This window comes from Dermochelys coriacea, chromosome 1, assembly GCF_009764565.3.
Source record: "Dermochelys coriacea isolate rDerCor1 chromosome 1, rDerCor1.pri.v4, whole genome shotgun sequence".
Classification (NCBI taxonomy): Eukaryota; Metazoa; Chordata; order Testudines; family Dermochelyidae; genus Dermochelys; species Dermochelys coriacea.
The window spans coordinates 120,844,071-120,869,789 of NC_050068.2; the positions used below are offsets into that span (position 1 = coordinate 120,844,071).

Genomic DNA, 25,719 nt, shown 5'->3' on the forward strand with positions numbered 1-25,719 from the left:
CTCATAACCCATTGATAGAAAACATCATTTAGCTTTGTTTTCATAAAGCCGGTGGGGATTAAAATTACACTGAAATGGAAAGATCACAGGACAAACAGCAGTTCCAACGCCATTTTGAGGAGTGTTGGGCTTTAGCCAACGAGCTACTTGTAATGTGCAAAACCAATGATACACTAAAAGTATTAAAAATACAGTATGGTGGATCTCAAAAGAGATCAATTCTCATACACTGAATAAGTAATGGGTCTGACTCTCCCCTGCCTTGTACCTTGTGCAGTCATGTAAAGTAGAGCAAAATACTGCTATGCTGATGCCACCCACTATACAGAAGTGTAAATGATGGCGTACAGGCTCAATATCAGCATAGTTCCTGCAGAGTAATAACTGTGCATTAAACACCCACATTCCTAACTGGGTATGAAACCTCTACACTGACTACCTGTGGACTGCTCCTTGCAGGACAGCTTTGCTCCAAGTATCTATGCATATACCTGCATGCACAGAGTTTGTGGGGCTTGTTTCGTTACAGTTTACTAGGGTGTGTTTTCCCATGTTTTGACTCAGACATAATATTCTGTTTTTTCTTATTGCATTATTACTGCTGGACATTCTGTCCTAATACCAAATGTCAGGGCACAGATGACTTCATGAAGGACATTTTGCAGAGGTGGCCTCTGATGTTGGGAGCCCAACTATAGATGGGGAGGTGCTGAGCAACAGCAGTTGTGCACTGGTGAAAATCAAGTTCAAGTTATTTCAGATAAGTGGATACCCATAAAATAAACCACTCAGAAACAGAGGCTTCATGGGACACTTTTGGCCTGGAGAGGTGTGAATTTGGGAGTGGAAGGAAGGAATTTAGAGTGAGCAGTGGAGTCAGTTCCAGCAGAAAAGTTTAAACTTGCGAAAAGCTGCGTCAGGAAGCAGAAATAGAAAACAGAAGAAAACTGAAAGTATCTCTGAGGAAGTCATCTGGAGGTGCCGATGCACCTGGCCTTGTTCTTACTTTTTGCATTGTGTCAGTTATTGACTGGTGGGAGAGTTTTGAATGTTCACACTTTCCAAATAGTGCTTCACGGCACTCAAAAATCTGTTTCACATCACACCTTGCAACATAATTTAACACAGCACATGTTTCCATGCATAAAATGCTATTTCCCCTGAGCACTTAGTAGAAACACAGCAATAAAATAAAACAACAAACAATAAAAGCACTTGCTTGGTTCCTGCAAACACTTAGCCATATGCTTAGAGTCAAGTAGTCACATGCATGTATAGTACTTTTCATCTCAACAGCTCAGCCATTAATCTTCACATTACCTGATCCCCATCCAATAAGGTAGGCAAGTACAAAATAATTTGACAGTCATTAGAATAAGGGATCTCTGTGGTAAATAAAGGGGCAAATTGTGGAAATATCAAATACCATTGCCGATAACTGTTAGTAAATGTTCACATTTTAACAGCAAATCCTTGAAATTAAAATTTCCATTTAAGCAAAATAAATTTAGAAACTAACTTAATTTGGTGCTGTTTTTTTTTAACCTTGATTTTCTAGTTACTGTAATCTGTCTGTGGAGTTATGGACAGTGGTTGCCATTAAAGAGTCAACATTTACCAAAAGTGAAAGCTGAAAGATCTCCCAGGCTTTTCCTGTTCTAAGTAGAAGAAAATATTGTGGCATTGCACTTACCAGTTCAGTAGCAAACACTGGGAAATGACACTGCAATTGCAACTACTGTATTTCCATGGAAGAAAGCATGCTCTTAGGTATGGGCATACGAGAATGGGAAAGCATATGCTATTCTCACTTGCAAAGTGATAAGCATCTGAAGAACCTTATAGGTGAAACATCTATAGTTACTCATGTGATGGCCTACACAAGCCCACTCTAATTTATAAAGCTGCTCATGTCGATACTGGGCAGGAGAATTTTCTCTCCCTCCATTTAGCTATATCTATATGGCCTGCATCACCATGGTACCTGAGCCCCTCCCCTGAGTTAAAATATAACAATGCTCTCTTTCTCTTTCCTTCCCTGCCACCAAAAAAGCAGTTACAGATTTAGATGTGTTTTGCTTTTAACTGCTTTGTAAGAACGAGGGGGCTATTGTGGAAATCTAGGGTGAAGAACTGGCATTTTTGGATGTAGCTCTGAATGCAGTGAGGTTTGTGGGTGTTATTTCTGCTAGCACAGGGTTACATACACTTTGTGTGGTTCCTGTGAAGATTATGTCTCCTGTAGTCATGATCCTACCCTTACCCCTATTGGTTGACAGTAGCATTGCTCCCTTGGAATAGCTGCCATGGGAGGCCATTTTGAAGAAAAGCAGAATGCCTGGTGCTCTCATGTAGGTGGCAACACCCAGCATATTCTCGCATTTCACAAATATTTCATAAAACTGGTGGGGTCCAAGCTCTGGTGAGAACAAATGGGAAGATTTATGTGCACAATATACCCCAGCTTTGGCCCCTTCACACCTGGTAAAAGGGCCAGGGCAGCATAGTGGTACCCTAAAAGCTGTGCATCCCCTCTAGTGTTTACCTCAATAACTTGTGTTAAAATTACCATTGCGTTGTCCATGGTAGCATGCTCTCATGTGCTAGCTAAAGCCAGTAAGAGCCCATCTTTTTTCCTAGTGCGGATGCACCCTTAGAGGCACAGCACATGCCATGCCTCTCTCACCCCAGGGTCTTTTCTCTAGAAAAAACATGGAATGAATCAAGAAAGTTTCTATTATTCTCAGTACATTGACCTTCATAAACTTTCCCAGCAATGGGTTTCTGATTGAAAATTCACAATTGTTTTCTTTTTAAAAAGTCACTGACCTTACTGCTAGCTCACACCCTTTAGGCACAGGAACATTCAATTTAACAGGGGGAAGGAGAAGGTGTTGGGTGCAGTGTGAGAACCTAAACAGGATAGACTCCTATAAGCTGAACTTTATAGTGGTCTTGGTAGGTTACCAAGAAATAGAATCATATCCTCACTGAACTTGAGTTCAAATGGTTAACTTTCATTAGACTCAGAAATTTAGCGCAAAACCTTGGTAACTTTAGGGTATATTCTTCCCTTGATATATGCAGTCAACTCACATTAGCATTAATGATTTTCATCATACATTGAGGAGAGAACCTTTAGCCTTTAATTAGTGTCTTAATTTAAATTAAGAATCAGTGTAAGCATTTTGTCTTGTTTCCAGTGTTTTTATTTCAGTCATCTTTACATGGATTTTAAGATTAATTCCCTTTCAGCTATTGCAATAACTTTCTAGTTGCAAAACATAAAACTAAATAAAAGTTAACCGTATCTACAAAAGCTAATGGTATAAAAAGACAGAAATCTCACAAACCCCCAATCTATTCAAAGAAACTTAGTTCATGTGGGGATAAAAGTGCGAGTGATAATTAGGGCTGCTAGAAAATTTTCTGTTGATTAAAAACTGGTTTTCTGACTGTTACAGGGCTGTTACCTCCAGAGTGCTCCTTTATGGGCTGGGGAGGCTCTGCCTCAGTTTCCCCTTCTCAGCCTGCTTGGAAAGCTGCAGTGACTTGCTGTTGTAACTCAGTGCAGTAATTTGACTCTCTGGCCAAGTCATTAAATAAAACTCCACCCCCTTCTGGAGTATCCAAGTCCAAAAATAAATTCAAAATAAAGGCTGTTTTACCCAGTTCCTCTCAAGCCCCAATGACTCTAGCGAGCATAAGCACGAGAATGACTGTGTAGCCTGTAGGCCCATGTAGCCTTTGGAGGGAGAGACCCAGGATCCAGTCCCCCTGCCAAGTGAGTATGCTACTGGTTACACTGATCAAGTTGGTAAGAGCAAATGGGACAAATGCCCACTTTTGCCAAAAAAAGTTGGGATAGCCAGCACAGGGCTTAAAAAAGGGACTGTCCTGGCCAAAACAGGATGTATGGTTTCCCCTACTTAGAGCACACTCAGGAGAGGTGGCAGAGCCCTGTTGAAATCCCTTCCCCCACTAGGTAGAGGGGGAACTCGAATTGGGGATCCCACACAACCCAATTAAGATGCTACTCTGAAACCTGTAATTACTTACCAAAATCCCATTATCCCATCATACCATCTCCTCCATAAACTTATCGAGTAGAATCTTAAAACCAGATAGATCTTTTGCCCCCACTGCTTCCCTTGGAAGGTTATTCCAAAACTTCACTCCTCTGATGGTTAAAAACCTTCTTCTGATTTCAAGTCTAAACTTCCTGGTGGCCAGTTTATACCCATTTGTTCTTGTGTCCACATTGGTGCTGAGCTGAAATAATTCCTCTCCCTCTCCTATATTTATCCCTCTGATATATTTATAGAGAGCAATCATATCTCCCCTCAACCTTCTTTTAGTTAGGCTAAACAAGCCAAGCTCCTTAAGTCTCCTTTCATAAGACAAGTTTTCCATTCCTCGGATCATCCTAGTAGCCCTTCTCTGTACCTGCTCCAGTTTGAATTCATCTTTTTTAAACATGGGAGACCAGAACTGCACACAGTATTCTAGGTGAGGTCTCACCAGTGCCTTGTATAATGGTACTAAAACCTCCTTATCCCTACTGGAAATGCCTCTCCTGATGCATCCCAAAACCGCATTAGCTTTTTTCACAGCCATATCACATTGGCAGCTCATAGTCATCCTATGATCAACCAATACTCCAAGGTCCTTCTCCTCTTCTGTTACTTCTAATTGATGCGTCCCCAACTTATAACTAAAATTCTTGTTATTAATCCCTAAATGCATAACCTTACACTTCTCACTATTAAATTTCATCCTATTACTATTACTCCAGTTTACAAGGTCATCCAGATCCTCCTGTATAATATCCCGATCCTTCTCCGAATTGGCAATACCTCCCAGCTTTGTATCATCTGCAAACTTTATTAGCACACTCCCACTTTTTGTGCCAAGGTCAGTAACAAAAAGATTAAATAAGATTGGTCCCAAAACCGATCCCTGAGGAACTCCACTGGTAACCTCCCTCCAACCTGACAGTTCGCCTTTCAGTAGGACCCGTTGCAGTCTCCCCTTTAACCAATTCCTTATCCACCTTCCGATGTTCATATTGATCCCCATCTTCTCCAATTCAACTAATAATTCCCCATGTGGCACGGTATCAAATGCCTTACTGAAATCTAGGTAAATTAGATCCACTGCATTTCCTTTATCTAAAAAATCTGTTACCTTTTCAAAAAAGGAGATTAGGTTGGTTTGGCACGATCTACCTTTTGTAAAACCATGTTGTATTTTGTCCCATTTACCATTGACTTCAATGTCCTTAACTAATTTCTCCTTCAAAATTTTTTCCAGGACCTTGCATACTACAGATGTCAAACTAACTGGCCTGTAGTTACCCGGATCACTTTTTTTTCCTTTCTTAAAAATAGGAACTATATTAGCAATTCTCCAATCATTCGGTACTATTCCTGAGTTTACAGATTCATTAAAAATTCTTGCTAATGGGCTTGCAATTTCAGGTGCCAATTCCTTTAATATTCTTGGATGAAGATTATCTGGGCCCCCCGATTTAGTCCCATTAAGCTGTTTCAGTTTCGCTTCTACCTCTGATATGGTAATATCTACCTCTATATCCTCCTTCCCATTTGTCATGCTACCATTATCCCCAAGATCCTCTTTAGCCTTATTAAAGACTGAGGCAAAGTATTTGTTTAGATATTGGGCCATGCCTAGATTATCTTTAACCTCCGCTGTAGGTTACAGCCTACTGGGTACAGACTTTGACTGCTTAGCGGGTACAACAGCATCTGCAGCTGCGAGCCATTGGTTCTCCAGGAACCTGTGACAGCAGGTAGTTGCAGTGAGACAGAAACAAACATCTTTAAAACCAAGCGGGATTTATTCATGTCTCAAAAGTACCAAGCAGAGAGAGCAAAGGGTAAAACAATAAACGCCTCCTCACATTGGTAAGCTCCCCTCAGCCCAGCGAACTCCACCGCAGGCAGGGAGAAACAGCTTGCAGTGCAGCAGCATGCCCCCGGGCTCTGTCTCACTGTGAGCCTTTTTACTGACATAGCTTGCCAGCCTCTCTGGGTGTGTCTACACTGTGATTAAAAACCCATACCTGGCCTGTGCCAGCTGACTCAGGCTTGCGGGACTTGGGCTGCGGGGCTGTTTAACTGGTGTGTAGATGTCTGGGCTCAGGCTGGAGCCCAGGCTCTAGGACACTGCAAGGTGGGTGGGTCCCAGAGCCCAGGCTCCAGCCCACGCTGGAGTGTCTACATTGCAATGAAACAGCCCCACACCCTGACCCCGATGCACTCCAGTCAGCTGGCATGGGCCAGCGGCAGGTGTCTAATTGCAGTGTAGACATACCCTCTCAGGTCACCCAAACAATTTCCCTTTTGTAGGTCCTTGATCTTTTGGATCTCCTTTGATCCCAGGCTTTAGCCTTGGGAAGAGTAATCTAGTCTCACCTGAATGGATCCCTGCCATTTCTCTTCAAGGAGCCTTATCTTTGCTATAGTTTTGTTTCCTGTGGGTTTCTCCCTCAGCAGTGTCTTTTGATGTAACTCCTGGCAGTCAGACAGATTACTATCAAACAGATAATCTGAGGGTACTTGACATTTATACACATCCCAATTTGTCACAAATGGCACCTTAAAATTTGGCCTCATAAGAATTCTCACATCTGCAAAATAGACTTCAAGAATTTGCTGCCTTTACCTTCCCTGGGTACAATATGCTAAACCTTCTCATGGATGGATATATGTGGTGGTGCACCTTAAATGTCAAAGGGAAATTACTGGACAGAGCAAACACCCCTAAAACCACTTGGAAGGCATTGTTCATGTTGGAGATAAGCCCAAAAGATCAACATATGCCCCAGAATTTAGTCTCTTAATAGGTTCTGCTTTCAATGTAACTTATGACCCTTGGAACCTGGCCCACATTTTCAAAAGTGGCCACTAATTTTGGGTTGCTCGGTTCTTGTGTTGCCAGTTTCAGACACCTGGGGCTTGATTTTCAGATGTGCTGAGGAGGGTCTGCTCCAGGCACCAGTGCTCCAAGCAGGTGCTTGGGTTGGCAGTTAGAAAGGGGCAGCAGAGTTTCTGCGGCGGCGGCAATTCGGCAGCAGCTGCTCTCTCTCCTGCCATCCGCAGCAGCAATTCGGCGACGACAGGTTTTTCCCACTGCTTGGGGCGGCAAAAACGGTAGAGCCAGCCCTGGTGCTGAGGCCAGGAACTCCATCTGAAATCAATTCTGCTCCAACTAAATTTCAACGGGGCCATAGGTGCTCAGCACACCTGAAAAACAGGCCCCTACGCATCTAAAGCTGGGCATCCAAAATTAGAGGACACTTGAAAATTTGGCCCTGCATGTAGGTTACCAAAAAGGCTATTTTGCTGTAATTCCAGTTTTATTTTTTAATTGAAGACACACAGGCTGGAACTGTTAAATGGCTTATTCATTAAGAAATCTTAATTAGCTTCACACATAAGCACTATCAGTTGTTGGAATTCTTTTCACTAATTAAGTATCCAAAATCCCCACTGCAGCAATTTCTTAGAGTGGCATGTTTAAGACAGCCAATAACCAGCACTGCACAACATTTACAGTAGTGTCTTAAACTGCAGACAGTGCAGCCATCTACATAGATGTTTAATATAAAGGATTGTTAGGGGAAAGTATGGGAGTAAAATTAGACCCTTCCATGATATTTGAGGAGCCAGATTGTTTAGGTGATTAGTAATGGAAGAGAGGGTATGTCTACACAGCATTTTGGAGCAGATGGAAGTGAACCTCCCAATCTGGTTTGACAGACTTGAACTAGAGCGCAGGTTCTGAAGCTTGGGGGGGTGGATGTGAGTATTTGCTACTATTCCACTACAGTACATATTTATCCGGACTGTCTGGCTTACTATGCCACCAATGAATGCATCCGATGAAGTGAGCTGTAGCTCACAAAAGCTTATGCTCGAATAAATTTGTTAGTCTCTAAGGTGCCACAAATACTCCTTTTCTTTATGCCACCAATGTTTCCCAGAACTCCTACATGTGTCAGGATACAAAGTACCCTTCCAAATTTAATTGGAGGCAGAATAATGCCTCCGGGGCTGTACAATTTGAACTGAGAAATAGCTGTGGCAAAAGATGTTTTATTTGGTTTGAGTTTTTTTAATGTGGATTCCAGGATTAGGGAAGAAAATGTGATTCCCAGATGACTGAACCACCAAATGAAGTGACATCCAGGTTTGTTCTAATTTATTTTAACCATATTTAACATATCCACATATTGCAAAATAAACAATATACCAGTTAGTGCAAAATATTTTGATATAGCATCTTTCATCAATAAAGATCTCAAAACGTTTCACAAAGACTATCTGTCCGTTGATAGGGAGCACTTAACCCGCCACCAAAATTCAGACAGTGAGAGAATGGAATGAGCTTAATGAAGCACTACTCAGCTGCTTAGGACAGGAAGTGACAAAGTGGCACAACATCATAATTGAGTGAGTGGAGTCTGGGACATCAGTTATGGAAAGAATGCCATCTTGAGTGGTATTGTAAAACCCAGTCCTGTAAGATGTTGAGCATTCTCACCATCCAACTCATAATGTGATATTAGGTGGATGGGAAAGTTGCCCCTTGAAGCCTCTGTAGCTGCATAACTAGGGAGGCCTGAGGAGCTTTCATTCCCTAGCAGCCATCAGGAATCAGCTGTTTTCCTGAACAAAGCCCTTAAATCGATGTGGAATGTAATCCGAATTGGGCCAGGGTCGCAGATCAACCATATCACCTCTGAACTTGTGAAAAGGACCAGAGGTCCATCAATAGTCACCAGTGGCCAGGGTCTTGGTTTTACATCTGCATCAAAAATAGAGGCATTATGATCTTGGCACATAAATACAGCTGAACCAAGTAAATACTGGTGTACAATTTTGCTTCCATTTCAAGATTTTGTATGCCAGGTTTTGCCTCATAGTAAATATCTGCCAGAAATATAACATCTGAAATTGAGGCACTAAGATGTTAGAGTTCTTTGTTAATATTACTGTACTTATATCTAGCTATTTAAAATCAATGTACAGGTCACTAGTATCTGTTTCTATAGTGCCTAGCACAATAGGGCTCCAGTTTTGGTTGGTGCCTCTAAATGCTATTACAATGCAGTAACAATGATAGGGAGAGAAGCGGAAGGGCCACAGGATCTGCATTTCCATGGATCCAGTGGCCCCGAACACCCTGTATACCTGCCTTGGGGCATCTGGAGCTGTGCTGCAATAGCAGCCACAAGGGCCATACATAGCAGCCTCCTGCCCTGGTCACAGATATTGTTGGGCCAGGGAGTGGATGTGGTGGCCCCAGCTTTTCTGAACTCCACCCACTTGGTGTCTAGCTTTATGTGGGTGGAGTGGATTTCACCCTGACATCCTGTTTTAAAATAGAGGAAATGTTTCTACCAGATGGAAATATTTTCACACTGATATTGCTTTAAAAAGTTGAGCCATTACTTCCTTTGCCATTAAAAAAGAGATTGTAGCTCCACCTAGGACAGTTCTTTGGGCTGGCACATGCTGCATAGTCTATGTTAAATGTCTGCAAGGTCAAGTAGACAAATGAATCCTCTCAACAGGATTCTATGGGATGCATTTCATGATCTGAGCATGTGTAGAAATCTACTGCCTGATTTCTAAGGTAACCATACAGAATGTAGAAGCATTACAACACTTTCAGCCACCAAGAATCTATTAAAAAGAAGAGAGATTTCCTCTGTTTTAGACCTAACACATTCTTTTTAGAGGCGAGGAAAAAATGATAAAGCCCTGCTTGAGTCATAAGTCCTTCCCCAAGTCAACCTCATGTTTAATGAAAAGCTAGAATATGTGAGACCTGTGGATACATTTAGCACATTCAGTATCTACTTAATAATGAAGATAGAAATATTATCATTCCAAAATGTAGTTTGGTGTATAATTGTGTGTCGCATTTTATCAGGGCAACACAAATGAAGGCTGATAGTAACCCTTTATTTATATTGCTTTTACTTCTTCCCTTTGTTCAAGTTTCACATTCTGATATGACCAATTCTGTCTGTGTTTGTGGGAAGAGGCCAACATGGAAACCATTTTAAAAATACCCAAAGAGACTTAGAAACCAGTGTATGGGGCTTAAGGTTGAGGGACTCCATGGGAGCCAATATGGCTGGGGATTTCCTGTCAACAGACAGAGAATGAGGTGTGCAAGTTCTGAGCTTACACAACCAATAGTAAACAAAAATGGGATGTTCTGAAAACTCAGGCTGCAAAGACAATAAGTGACAACTATGTCCTGTGTTAGTTTGTGTGTGGAGATGGCACATGCTATGTGATTATGTAAACAAACCCAAAACAGCCTCCCGAGGTAAAGATGGTCACTAATGACTTGGGCTTCAAGTCACTGAACTAGAAGTGAAAGAGGTTGTAATCTATAACAAAGGGCCATGTATTCTTTAGCAAACTGGACCTACATTCTTCAACAAGTCCTGTGGCATTTCAATGCTGAGTGTGCTCTCAGTTCCCATTGACTTATACCATACTGCACATACAGCATACAGTCACGTCCCCCCATAACATCTCTTTACAAAGCAAAGCAGTTTTTCTTTTAAAAAGAAATGGACTGACCTGCCAAATGCAAACTATTTTTACTGACTGCAAGTGAAGGCCTGAACTCTTATTAATGCCAGACTGGGCAACTACTTTGTATTATGGATGGTCACTTATTTATTGTTTTATAATGAGAAATAAAATGCTATTGAGGCGATACCAAAATATGGTGACATTTATAAGATGTATTTGTACAGTAGTGAGAGACTGTTAATATTTACAAAGAGGTAGGATATTTTCAAAGACCTGCCCAGCAGTTTTCCCCTTAAAAACTTGATTGTCAGACCTCACAGAGGCTTTTTATTTTAAATCAGATGACAAATTATACAAACTGCTGGGATATAGCGTTACCATCATGTTTTTCCCCTCCATGATTGCTAACCCAACTATAATCATGTCTATAATTTCTCCTGAAATCCAGACCATTTGGACAAAGTAGGTAAGTCCATTGCTTGCAATACTTGCCAGAATGAAAGAGAAGCAACTGAAAAAAAAACAACCTGCATTTCTTATAAAATGAGATGAAAAAAATAAAGAGAGAACTGGAAAATTCAAGTGTATTTTCTTCTTTATATTTAAAGCTCTTATTTCAATATATAGTACTTAAACATTTTTAAAATATTTTTTTTATTTCCTGTTTCATCTCTGGAAACAATTAGAGTAATTTCACTATACATCTGTGCAAATATATAAATGTACTCAAGGCCCATGTCATAAGAAGGTAGTTTCAAGAGTCTCACTTTTACAGCAATTAGTTGGGGTCCCTTTAATTTGTTCCTGGAAGTCGTTTGAGTACTTCCCTGTTAAGCCTTTAAAGTCCTGATGTAAAGAAGATATGGAGCCAAGCACAGACACGTTGTCCTGTACTTCATTTCGTAAACGACATGGTGACAGTTGTAAAACTCTCCCAAATCGACCGAACAGGGGAGTTGATGTGATCCAGTTCAATAAACTGAAGCCTGACTGGTCAATTGTTGTGTTCCATGGGAACATTTCTTCTACAGACATTGTCTCCATCTCTGAAGTGTTGTAAGTAATTTTGTGAAATCCCAGGGATTGTTCTTGACTGTTTGCCACTGAGGAGTGTTTATTTCCCCCACATAATAGAGCTCCAGGAGGAGAAGCAGTAACACTCAATCCTGTTGTGTGTTCTGCCCTTGTATTTGATGGGAAAGCTGGGTCATTTCCATGCTGAGATGGTTGCGAAGGTGAAGTTTGGTTACAGGCCTTAAAACAATCACTAGCATTTGACTGAGGATTCCGTGGGGAATGTTCTGCACCTGGTGGTTTCTGGGGAAAGGATTCCTTTTTGATATTCAACCTATTCAGAATCTGGTTGCGAGTCTCTGGAGGTAACCTATTCAACTGGCGTCCAAGCTGAATTTGAGTTGGGAAGACTGTCCCCTGAAAGGTTCTGTACAGAAATCTGAAGGAGGAAAAATGTACATATGAAAAGAAATCAAAGAAAGAGGAACTGCTTTAGATTTTATCAAGAGAAAAATGTCCACAGAACAGAATATAACAATTACTTTAACAGAATGAGAGCTTACACAGGCAAGTACCACAGTTAACTCATTTTCTTTAGATTTGACGTTTAAAATAAAAAGATTACCCAAAGAGCTCTGAGTACCCTGACAATATATGATGTACAATAACTACTCACCAGAGATAATAGTAATACACAAGTAATTTGACTCTGACTCTGCTAACCAGCAAACTTAAAGAATCAAATGAAGATAATAATATACTTCAGCTGGTTGACAATAAAAAGAAAAATTAGAAAAAAATAAGAAAAGCCCCTTACCCCCAAATCATATTCAGGCACATCCCTTCACCTTTTCTCCCATTCCACCACAAAGTATACAAGCACTAACATACACACACATAGGGGGAAGATACTATACCTGGGCAGTAATGCAACAACTGGTGATATAATACAAATCAAGTAAAACACAGGCTCGCCCATCAATTTTTCCATAGTCCAGTAGGGATTGGATGGAGGATAACATATTGGGCAAGAAACATTATAAACGAGAGCGACAATGAAAAATAAAAGGATACTGAAGATACAAGATGACCAGTGGAGCAAAGTCTAGAAGAAACAGCAACAAAAACTGATTTTTAATTTTTGGGTACAAAATCCATGCATAGAATGTATTTACATCAATGTCATTTCCTAAATCCTTATTCATAGATTCATAGATATTAAGGTCAGAAGGGACCATTATGATCATCTAGTCCAACCTACACAACGCAGGCCAAAGAATCTCACCAACCCACTCCTGCGATAAACCTCCATCTATGTCTGAGCTATTGAAGTCCTCAAATTGTAGTTTAAAGACTTCAAGGTGCAGAGAATCCTCCAGCAAGTGACCCGTGCCCCATGTTACAGAGGAAGGTGAAAACTCCCCAAGGCCTCTTCCAATGTGCCCTGGAGGAAAATTCCATCCCGACCCCAAATATGGCGATCAGCTGAACCCTGAGCATATGGGCAAGATTCACCAGCCAGATACCCAGGAAAGAATTTTCTGTAGTAACTCAGATCCCATCCCATCACAGGCCATTGGGCCTATTTACCATGAATATTTAAAGATCAATTAATTGCCAAAATCATGTTATCCCAGGATTACAAAGCTGCTCACGGCTTGCCGTTTCAAATCATTTTCATGTTTGGTTGAAATGCTTGATAAAAACAGACAGCGCTGAGGGAATAAAACACACTTTTCTTGATTTTAAAGAGTGACACACTAAGGAAATAGGTAAAATATCCCAGAAGACTCCTCTATAATTTTCCTGTGGACGACTTACCCAAGTTTTGGTTTCAATAGCCAGATGTAATATGATGGTAAAAAGAGCTATTGTGGTGATGGGGGTTCCCCAGGAGAACAGATCCACCTCTGAGTCATAGTAAGTCTGAAAAGAAGGAAAGGGGCTTTACTCTAATCTGTATTTTCTAGTCTGCTCCTCACATTGCAAGAAATCGGATGTCTGAATGGATAACTTACGAAAAAAGGGATGAAAAAACAAACTAGACTTTGATAGAGTGCATCAATCATGTTCATCCAAAACATGTGTGGTTGGTACTCCTGTGACATAAAAACATACAGTAAGAGTCTAATGAAGAATCCATTTGTTAGTGCCAGACAAAAATCTGAATTGAAATGTATTTCTTCCAGTGCTTGTGCAGACAACCTCATCACTCTTCTCCCTTCCCAGGCCAACAAACCCCACCCTCCTGATGGAGTGATTAGTTGGGATTTCCATGACCTGAATTTCTGCCTCTAAAGCATCCTCTTCTGTGAGTTTTTCCACAAGAGGATATAATTTAGAACTAAGCTCCTGATCCAACACTGACTTGCATATGTGCCTAATTTTATCCATTATAATTAAGTCCTATTGACTTCAGTGGACTTACATACTTGTGGTATTCAAACTTCAACAGATGCTTACATCTTTGCAGGACTGGGGTTTAAGCACCAGATTTTAAAATGTATTTTGGTGCCTGATTTCAGTGAGGAGTTAGGCAACTAAACACATTTAAAAATCTGGCCCTAAGTGTTCTACATATAAAATGAAAGATTATATATTCACGAAAGATTAAATATGAAAGTATGCAGCTTACATTGAAAGGAAAATCCACAACAATATTCAATGTATATTTACACAGCAATATAATCACTCCTTAAGAAACAGTACTGAATTTTACTAACACATTGGTATAAATAATTTAACCATTTTTTACATTCACATGAATTATTATACAGAACAATTGAGTATAGAGGAAATCATTTTGTAAACATCAGATCTGCAAAATGTTCATTTATTTTACTAATGTTCTTATGCGAGTTTCACATTTCCTGTGATAATTTTTTTTTAATGAATTCATTAAGCTCCTTTTTCCTCTAGCTCATGGTTTCCTAAGCCTAGAAATGAGACTCCCATAAAACTCTTGTGTTCTTTGGTCTAATTAAACAACATGTAGACAGATTCAATTAAAATCTTTTCCAAAGAGAAGAGTGAGGATATTACTGGCTACCTACAAGCAAAATGTTATTTATAAGTCTTTTTAGACAGGTATTCAATAGCATTCAAAGAACCTCAGAATGGACAATGGACTCAGATTTGAGAAAGAATTCTACTGTGAACATGAAATGTTTCTCTTGTCAATCTGCTGACCGTTTTGCCAAACTAATCCATCTTTTACACTGGTTTGTCAATTAAGAAAACCAAATAAAACCTCAAAATCAGCTTAAACTAAATCATAAACTAACTATTTTTGACATCTTTTTGTAGGGAAGTAAATAGGGGCATTTATTTTGTAGAACTTTAATTGCAATGTTCTTGAGCAGCAGGCCAAAGGATGGAAATATAAAGCCCAGAAACAACAGGTGATAAAAAAAAAGAGGATCAAGACAAACACACCGAAAATGAGCAGCTCTGAAATTCTTCACCTCTTCTTTCAAGTATAGCATCTAGAAATATTACTAGAAATGTAATGCACCAAGTACTGGGTGCACTGTGGGTTGAGAGAATCAATGACTCCCTTCAGAGGCCAAGGTGCCAGTTGTCTTTGAGGAACCTGTTGTAAGGCTTCTGATCAAGAAGACATCTCTTGACAATGATAGTTTTGCTAACCTGAGAAGCCACCCTTCTCCCCTCATGATAAAATTGCAGTTGCAATCAGCAGAAGTGGTCTAGCTTGATGGCCTTCTGCCCCTTTCCTTGCAGTTTACACAGAAATGGTCAGCAGATAACGTGTTTGCCATAAAGGGTTTTTGACTCTGTAACTCACTTCACCCTTGGGCCACCAGATCCCAGATTTGTTAACCCTCTGGCCACACTTACAGGTTCATCCTTCCCTTCCTTGTGGAAGGGCTGGGGATTGAACAAGTTCTTGTTTTTGGTGGGTAAACAGCATTATGTTATGGTAGGAATAGTCCATTTTACTCTATTACACAATATATAAAATTACTTATTTTGTGTTTATATATGAAATTTGTAACAGCAGCTAGTTCCTCAAAGGGTAGGTGCTCAGAATAAATTGGGGAGAAAAATAAACCCACTAACAAACATAAATCCATATATTTTAAGATACTGTTTACAAAAAGGCTTTTTTCTGGCTTATTTAGTTTCTGGCATTTAGATATTTTGGTTAGGATTATTATATGGTATGTCTATGCTGCAATGAAAACACTGAGTCTCAGAGCCCAGGTCAGCTGACTGGGGCTTCTGGGGCTCTGGCTGAAGGCTATAAAATTGCAGCGTAGATGTTTGGGCTTGGACTGGACACCAGGCTTTGAGGCCCTCCCTCCTCGTGGCCAGCTATGGGTCTTTTATACCAGTGTAGATGTACATCTAGAAATGCTAACAAGCAAGAAAAACAGTTTCTCAGACTCCCATTCTTTAGCTTTATTTGGTGCAAATGTGTCCTTTGCCACCAAGTTTGGTTTTCATTTAAATTCATGACCATCAGAAAAAAATCTTCTGAAAGGCAAAGTTTTTACCTCCATTTTCTGGCCACTTTTGTAGAGGTGAGGTACACCAATTAGCACTTCAGCTGGTATATCCTTATCCAGCACACCAGTGATCAGTTGTGGAAGAGAAGAGAATAATAAATTAAAGAAGATCAGGTACCACTGATCAATCATTGAAGAGCCAGAGAACCCGCAATAGAACTGGTACCAGAAGAGAAGGGCCACAAACATCTGCAATCAAAACAGCAGGACATGAAGCATAATCAGTCTGGAATTGAAAACAAGTAGGGAAAAAACAGTGTAAATCTCAGTACATCATCTCTCCATGGCTCTGTGAAATCATGTTGACTTTGATTCTGCAAAGACTTGCACATGTGCTTAACCTAAAGTAATGAGTAGTCCCCACCGAGGACACCTGACCTTCTATTATTTATTATTCCCATTCCCACTACTCATGCTTAAAATTAAGCATGTGTATAAGTCTTAACAGGCTTGTGGTCTTAGATATGATTGGGGCTTTGCCTCATATGAAATTAATTTTCAAACCAATTATAACTCTCAAATACAAAATGCGGCTAAACATAAATGAATAATGACACCATTTTTGTGTGGATTTCCACGTATATTTCATGAATGTAGATCTCACTGTGTTGTTTATTACCGTCGTAAAAAGGATCATGTTTCTATTTCAATATCTTGTGTTGGTTTGAGAATTTTCTGGAGACTTAGCTAGCTCACAAAGGCTCTTTTCAAGACTGTAATGATAAAACAAACCCACTAACAAACATAAGGAACAAACATAAATCCATATGAAATAAAGCTCCAAGCCTCGGTCCTGCTACGGCCCTGTTTGCCAGACTTGTTGATTATCCACCAAACAATCACAAAAATTAAAAGCAAATCAACTGAAAATACTTGTCTGTAATTCCTCGAAGGCTTTCCTTGCTTTAACTAGCTAGGAGGGGAGAGGATGTGCCCTCTCCCTTAGCTCCTGTTTGACCCAGCTTTCTCTTCCTTTTATATGCTAGGTTCTACTGTTGAATGGAAATTGGCACAATACAAACAAATGTAAAAACCTGAGGAGATAGAGATCTAGCAGAATGTATGCAGCACAGTTATCTAGATTCCCTGTGGACAATTCATCAAGAGTGGTCTCCCTGTGAATGAATCCGGTACTTGCATCTTAGAGGAAGTTAGAATTCTCCTTCCCTGAGGGAAGCCACTATATGTCTGACACATTCAAGTCTAGAAATTGGATTTCCCACCACGGTTTCAGGGTCGGTAGCAACTAGAATTGCTCTTACAGGCTCTGAAGGCAGCAGAAGCAGAGCAACCACAAACAGATTCTTAAGTTTCATTCAAGCCAGGGGGCAACAGCTTCAGAAAATGTCTGCAGTTGGATGTCTTACTGAATACAGCATGAAAAATAACACTTGTAATTGGGGTGGGGGTGTGTGTGTGTAGAGGAATGTAAGATTTTTCCCTGGAAAAATCATGGAGCAGGTCCTCAAAGAATCAATCCTGAAGCACTTAGAGGAGAGGAAAGTGATCAGGAACAGTCAGCATGGATTCACCAAGGGAAGGTCATGCCTGACTAATCTAATCGCCTTTTATGATGAGATTACTGGTTCTGTGGATGAAGGGAAAGCAGTGGATGTATTGTTTCTTGACTTTAGCAAAGCTTTTGACACGGTCTCCCACAGCATTCTTGTCAGCAAGTTAAGGAAGTATGGGCTGGATGAATGCACTATAAGGTGGGTAGAAAGCTGGCTAGATTGTCGGGCTCAACGGGTAGTGATCAATGGCTCCATGTCTAGTTGGCAGCCGGTGTCAAGTGGAGTGCCCCAGGGGTCGGTCCTGGGGCCCGTTTTGTTCAATATCTTCATAAATGATCTGGAGGATGGTGTGGATTGCACTCTCAGCAAATTTGCGGATGATACTAAACTGGGAGGAGTGGTAGATACGCTGGAGGGGAGGGATAGGATACAGAAGGACCTAGACAAATTGGAAGATTGGGCCAAAAGAAATCTAATGAGGTTCAATAAGGATAAATGCAGGGTCCTGCACTTAGGATGGAAGAATCCAATGCACCGCTACAGACTAGGGACCGAATGGCTCGGCAGCAGTTCTGCGGAAAAGGACCTAGGGGTGACAGTGGACGAGAAGCTGGATATGAGTCAGCAGTGTGCCCTTGTTGCCAAGAAGGCCAATGGCATTTTGGGTTGTATAAGTAGGGGCATAGCGAGCAGATCGAGGGACGTGATCGTTCCCCTCTATTCGACACTGGTGAGGCCTCATCTGGAGTACTGTGTCCAGTTTTGGGCCCCACACTACAGGAAGGATGTGGATAAATTGGAAAGAGTACAACGAAGGGCAACGAAAATGATTAGGGGTCTAGAGCACATGACTTATGAGGAGAGGCTGAGGGAGCTGGGATTGTTTAGTCTGCAGAAGAGAAGAATGAGGGGGGATTTGATAGCTGCTTTCAACTACCTGAAAGGGGGTTTCAAAGAGGATGGCTCTAGACTGTTCTCAATGGTAGCAGATGACAGAACGAGGAGTAATGGTCTCAAGTTGCAATGGGGGAGGTTTAGATTGGATATTAGGAAAAACTTTTTTACTAAGAGGGTGGTGAAACACTGGAATGCGTTACCTAGGGAGGTGGTAGAATCTCCTTCCTTAGAGGTTTTTAAGGTCAGGCTTGACAAAGCCCTAGCTGGGATGATTTAACTGGGACTTGGTCCTGCTTTGAGCAGGGGGTTGGACTAGATGACCTTCTGGGGTCCCTTCCAACCCTGATATTCTATGATTCTATGATTTTACAAGGATTGAACAAAAATGCAAATGTATAAATTGAATCCTTGCATGCTGATCTTTGGAATGTACTTACATATATTTCTTGAGAGTGTTTTGGTTTAAAAATAAAATTGCTCTGAGTACACGTCTCTGAAAGTATAATATTCCACTGTCATTGATGAGGTTAAGTATTACCATGGTGACGGGCACAACAGAAATACATAGATAGGAAGGTTCAGATGCTCAACACATCTCAGGATTAAGCCTAGAAGAGCCTGTGTACACCAGCATTCGGTCAACTTACCGAAAAATGCTGGTAAGTTTCCTGCCATTGCATTACCACAGGTACCGCTCCACCAATGGTAGCAATGGTGGGAGCACTAGCGTAGGCCAACTATTCAAATTTAGCTTGCTTTTTAAGGTTTGGTGAGATCTTTGGAACTTCAGAATTTAGAAGTGTTTACTTTGATTAGTTTTTGAAAGCATGTAAGTATAACCTTCCTGATCAGAACATGCTTAGCATATTTTTATCGTGCCCATGTTAACTCAAAGATAGTTCAACCAATGATTATTTTTATTATTCACCTAGCATGCATGGTGTTCCTATTCTCATCAGCAATTTGAGCAAAAATACAGTCTTGTCGCAAGACAATTAAAAGTTACCTTTGGACTGACACCTGACATGGCATCTTTAGACCAAAAGAAAATTATGAGCAGGGATTATACAAAAGTTGGAAATCAACCTTAATTAGACCAGGTGCTACTTGCTCTCTCAATTACACACATTAAGCTATATTCTCACTTCCATTATGCTCTGGAGCATCAGGAGTGCTGTGTCTGGCCTGGCCCTACACCATCCCACTCTTTCATGATCCTTACTCTCAAAAGAGTGAGCAGGCGATGCAAATCCACAATATCTTCATGCCAGTCAATGATTCTTCCATGCTGAAGGAAGCCTCGGCTGTCTGTTTGAGTATTGTGTGAGTGATGCAAAGGGTCTCAGGCAGGGCTGAGGAGCTGGGTTTCTAATAGCCCGGCATCTAGTAAAGGAGTTATTCATTATTGGCACTAGTGTAACTGGGCGGAGATTCAGGCCCATACTTCGATATGTATTGCAATGTGCTCCTTTCACGGTGTATTTATTTGGCTGAAGGAAGTAAGGGAAAACCAAAACTCTTCCAATATGCTTGGTTGATAGATGGCCCAAATTAGCTCAGATAACTGGGGTCAATTTACAATTTGCACAAACAATTATAAAACAGGATTAGGAAGAGAAAACACACCTACTACTACTTCAGACCAGCACAGAGTGGACTTGGCATTAAAGGCTCGTATATCTAGCCAGCAAAATTTTTGCAAAAAGTACTGCTTGATAAAGAAACTTTTGTTAAGCAGCACTTCTTATTCATGTTACCTAATTTTCACATTCCGCAGCATACTGTCGCTGTCACAGAGTGGGGCCTGCTATTCCTGTGAATGGCAGCCAGCTGTCTTCAAACTCTACAAACTTCTTTGAAGCTTATTTATAAACCATGATTTGAAGGCTGACCTCATGCTCATTTCACACAAAATAAACCCTGGAAACATGAGGAGCCACAAAACTGTCAAGTCAAACACTTACTGCATTTTTGTAGAAGAAATACAGCACCATATTGGCAATCCTGGAATAACACCAGTGTCCATGAACAAGCAAGAGCTTTTCCAAATGCTGAAACCTTGGGACTGCAAAGTCACTCGCCATCACTGCCTTCAATGAAAGAAGAGTTGAAATCACTATTGTAAAGTGTCACCTAAGACACACAGACAGTGCACTGGAGTATCCTGCCAACATCCACAAACATAAAGCAAGAGTAACACCATTAAAGTCCAATGGAGTTGCATTAGTTCCATCCTGGTGTAAGTGAAAGAAGAGACTGGCCCATTATGTCCTCAAGGCTTTCACAAATAGTTATAATTTTATAGTGCCCCAAAGCAAACCAGGTGCTTCAGAGAACACACAAAATGACAGTGTGCTTGCTCCTAGAAGATTACAATCTACACTACTACAGATGGTGACATGAGTGACAAACCGTAGGAAGGAAGTGGGGTGAGGAAGGACCAAGGGTTATAGTCGTGTGATTGTATAGATGCTCATAGATGATGGCTGTGAACTTTTCTCTTTTTAAGAAATACAAAGAAGACAGCATTATTTTGTGCAGAAGAAGGGAGTTTTCAGGAGGGATTTAAATGAGTGAGATAAATAATAATCTGCTACATCACAATGAGTGGAGTTAAAAAAGCAAAACACCCAAATAATTTGTTTTAATTAATTACCTTGCAAATGTTTGCCCACCCACATTCCCCTGAGATCTCAGTATTTGGAGGAAATTTGTTTTAACTATATGCAAGTTCTCTAAATTGTGAGAGATCATTACAGAAGAAGTTCCCCTGAAATTTTAGAACCTGCCAAATCACACGTATGGTATGAATCACCACCATTTCTTTCTAAATCATAGCTACTTTTGACTGGCTAGGTTTCAAGGTAAAGCATGCTCAAGATTTAAGATCTCATCATGAATGGAGCTGTATATTAGTTGCGTTAGATCCTGCCAGGTCATTGAGTTGGCCACAGAGTCCACCAACAGTTGTATTGCTTTTTAAATTTACATTTTGTTTATTGTCTTATTCATCCGTTTCCTTCTCACCTACCCATTTTCTAATTCTATTATGGAATCATGAGGTTAAATTGTTTTCTTTTCTTTATTTTATGTTTCCACCAAATTATTCCAAAACACATTCTAAAAGTTTTTAAAAGTCTATTTTTGATATGGACGGAGGAATGGAAAGACAGTTTTATCCAATTACACTTGCATGTTTTATCCCAAAATATCAGCTTGGATTTGACGTTTTCATTCTCCTAAATCCCCCCCCACCCCCAGGTTTTGCATAGGAAAGCATGGTTCGTGCTCCATGCAGCTCCTTCCATAGGATGTGAAAGAAAAATAAATCAGTCAGTTTGCTGTATGAGAGATCCAGATGCTTGACTCCTTTGAAGTACCTGTATGTATACAATTTTGACAGCTGCTTATTGTACAAAACCATGTATGATTTCCTATGGAACCCTGGGATCAAAGGCAGGGGATCTATAAGCCTTCCCACTACGTGTGAACATTCAATAAAAAATAAACATAAAAAGAGAAATAATCTAGGTGGTTTAATGGAATAACAAGCAAAATGACAAGCTTTCAGAGCAGAATGCACTGAAATGGCTAGGGACACTGAAAGACCAGCTGTCTTAGAACTACAAGATCAACTGAAAAGAGGAATTGGAAGGAGGAAAAAGAAGAGACAGAGAGAGCAAGAGATGTGGAGTATTATATCTGGGAACTAAAATGATGTTCCTGAGAAATCAGGGGTTTGAGTTCACACAGAGATGCTAGGAGCCGATTCAAAGTGCAATGAAGTCAATGGAAAGACTCCCACTGACTTCAGTAGGCCTTGGAATGGGCCCTCCTATAACAGCCTGCTCAGGATTCCATGCTTGTTAGGCTCTATTCAACCCAAATGTCCTCCCATGCTTGTAAAGCCTGCAGAGGCTGGGTGAGGTGCCCAGGCTCAGCATCTTCTGAGTTTACTCCTTACTCTGATCTGGATTGCAGAAGAAAGCCCTGTTAAAAAAAAACCCTATTTCAGTCTTAGCTCAAGCTTTCATCTTTTACTGCCCTGCCATATATAGCAATCAGGCTGTCGGGAACGATGGCCAGAGACATGCGCATACTGAGTGAATTCCCAAACAATCTCAGCAGGGGCAGCTTCTTCCCATTTGATTGACACACAAACAGGGAAAAGGTTTTACATGGATTGCATGACAATCAGGGTAAGGCTCCCCTCCCCTCCCAAACTAGCACTCCCTTAACTGTCACTGCAGCAACTCACATTCCAAGCGCTGTAGAGTAAAACTCATATCCGACCTGCATGTCCCAGCAGGGAGAGGAGAGCAGGCCTTGTGCACTACTCAGGGGTATTGTCTGAATATTGTCTATTGGCTTGGATACACTTCGATGCCTATCTTAGCTGCATTAGGTAAATAGATTTGTCCAGCCACACCACAGGATAATTTTACAGGACCAGTGCAGGAGATACGAAGAATAAAAGCCAGAGGAAGAAAATGCAAGGAGGGGGAAGTCAATTTAATCTTTATTTATTATAGAAATAGGACATAGCTGAGGGTTTTTTTAAATTAATACCTGATTTCGTTCAAAAGTAAATGTGCCGAAAGACCTCTTGTAATTTGAGTTTTATGAGGTGAATGTAAAATGTTTAAGTTCACCACAGATTGGATAAGAAACATATGCTCGAACTCAAGCATAAATGATTTTTACAAATCCCAACTGGTACACCTCAGGGCAGCTTGCAACTTGCTCATTTACTTTTGCTGCCTGTCAAGAGGTAACTTGCTCTCATTGACTGGGAGACAAGATGCAAGCAGACATACGGAAAACGTTCAGTCCAACTTTTTCCTGGGGAAACTTTTCAATAAACAACCCGCATTACCTGCATGCCCTCTGGACCAGAGATCCCCACACCTATGTCTGCCACTTGGATCATACTGACATCATTAGCTCCATCACCTAGTAACAATAGGATGCAACATGGTTTGATATTAATAAAACAGAGATGATTAATGGCAGAAAAACAAAGGAAAAAATTGGTAACTGTAGAGTATCAGTGAGCAAGGATGGCATAGGGATCTGGTGTGAAACATCTGTACTTCATGGAACTACAGTTTCAAAGCCTTAGAAGGGACCACCAAGCCCTTGACATCTATCTATCTAGGTTTTTGCTATACCATGCCAAGGAAACATAAACTGAGTACTTCTGTATGAGTGGGTCTCTTTAATGGGACCTGGAATACAGAGGTCATGTCTTTGTTTCATGGATACTCAGAAGTCCCTGTGCAGCAGGGAAACAAACTCCTGAAAACATTCCTGCTGCAAACTAACTGACTAGAAGTATTAAGGGACCCTAAAATTGGGCATGAGGCTAGGCATAATGGGATAAACTCTGTGACATTAGACTCAGAGTGGGGAAAGGAGGGTTGAGTGAGGAATAAGCAGAGCTTTCTCAATTTAAAGTGCAGGAACCTTGTGGGTGCTGCAGGATTCTGAACTGGATGACTGACAAAGAGTCCCCACTATCAACCATACAATGGAAAATGGTTGTGAAGAACTATGTTAGCTGATATGACGTTAATCCCAACTTTGCAATCACTGTAGTGCTGGCCAACTTGTGTTCAGCACTGTTACGTACTCATAATCAAAAATTGAGATCCTTGGGTTTAATCATGACTAGATGAAATGACACTGAACACAGATTTGTCCTGATCTATACTGCAAAGTGATGGTCAATGGTGTCAGCTCACTCAATTCTTTACAAAATGTTGCTTATTCAAGCATCATTGTGGAGTAGACCATCTCCATTTGACCAATTTCTGCAGGATGTAATCCCAGATGCCACCTTAGAAACTCTATTTTTGTTTGGAATAAATGCTCTTAAGATCACAGAAGCATTTTCAAACTAAAATTAGCTTTTAGGCTTCTAAAATGTCCAGAAGAAAAGCGAAATTCCAAAGGGGTGTATGCATGTAAATACAGGCTCATTTAAATGGAGACACTTGCCTATTGCCAAGGTCATTGCTTTGAGTTTATCTCTGACTAGTTTTACTACCATGCTTTTTTGCAGTGGAGTAGAGCGACAACACAGAACTGAGCGACATCTCCTGGCTAGTGAAAGAAATTTGTCTCCTAGTGTTTTATCCAGTGCATAAGCCAGAGTCTTTCCATCAATCACTAGGCCCAAGCTGGAATGCACTGAAGATGAAGGTGGAGAGAGAGGGCCAAACCCAACTGTCATGTTTCCAGCAGTCTTGTCTATTGTGTTGTTTGAAAACTTAGACTCTATATATTGCAGACAGTGGTCCAGCAAAGCAGCACTTGTCTCCTGAAATACAATACAAAAATAAATATGTTTAAGTGAAAGTTGCTGCTGTGGGATCATGTAATCAACTTACTGTGCTTGTTATAAATTTAGAAATGGATAACATTAGAGTCTTCAATATTGATTCCACTTTGACAATTTTTATTTCTATTATTGTTTCCTCCTTCTTTACACCATCTAAAAACACTTAATTCTCATTGCAAAAGATACTGCTAGCAATTGATAAATAAAGGGCTTAAAAGCAATTCTGTTTACTTTTCAACCTGCAGTGCTGTCTTACATTAATTTCTTTTAGCTTGTCCTCAGAATAGCAGAATTGACATGTGATATGAGAATCCGTGCTGAGCTAACTATGGTGATGAGCATCACAGAATGCCTATTAATCAAATCATTAATCAGGTAGTTGTAAATGCCAATTAAAGGTTATTTAACTTATTTAAAATCTATATCCTAACCAAACTTAATTAATAGAATGTATTACTAACATCTGAACATTTACGATAAAATGCTACCAGTCTTGTAGCAAAATATTTTTCAAGTGATCAGAAATAAAGAAGTAAGATCACAGAAAGTCAATTTACCAGCTACCTCGCTACACTCAAGAATGGAACATAGTTATCGTTTCTTTCCTTTAGAAAGGAATTGTAGTTGGATAGTGTTAGTCTACCTCCAGTTCTGGATTTCAAAGCTGATTTGATCAACACATTAAATTACTTTGGTGCTATCAACCTGGTTCCTTTTATGTTTGACCATATCAGAAAACCCCTTGCTATTGTGTATTTAAGACAAGCTGAGCAATGCCTGACTGTAGCTCGGGTTATCAGTCCATCATGACTATGAACACTGAAATTCAAACATTTTCC

General features: G+C 40.4%; 1 protein-coding gene across 4 annotated transcripts in view; it reads right to left on the reverse strand.

The window, feature by feature from the left end:
• Nucleotides 1-8,211: 8,211 nt before the first annotated feature.
• The window catches only part of ATP10A (ATPase phospholipid transporting 10A (putative)), a 161,656-nt gene continuing 144,148 nt past the window's right edge, over nucleotides 8,212-25,719 (reverse strand). For all 4 annotated transcript variants that reach the window (XM_043492158.1, XM_038413442.2, XM_043492250.1 and 1 more), the window contains 8 exons: nucleotides 24,538-24,859; nucleotides 23,414-23,490; nucleotides 20,502-20,627; nucleotides 16,115-16,315; nucleotides 13,616-13,696; nucleotides 13,419-13,523; nucleotides 12,515-12,702; nucleotides 8,212-12,036 (listed from right to left, as the gene is read on the reverse strand). In XM_043492158.1, the coding sequence (XP_043348093.1) occupies nucleotides 11,322-12,036; nucleotides 12,515-12,702; nucleotides 13,419-13,523; nucleotides 13,616-13,696; nucleotides 16,115-16,315; nucleotides 20,502-20,627; nucleotides 23,414-23,490; nucleotides 24,538-24,859 (1,815 nt within the window). In that variant the 3' untranslated portion in view covers nucleotides 8,212-11,321. The remainder of the gene's footprint in view (nucleotides 12,037-12,514; nucleotides 12,703-13,418; nucleotides 13,524-13,615; nucleotides 13,697-16,114; nucleotides 16,316-20,501; nucleotides 20,628-23,413; nucleotides 23,491-24,537; nucleotides 24,860-25,719) is intronic.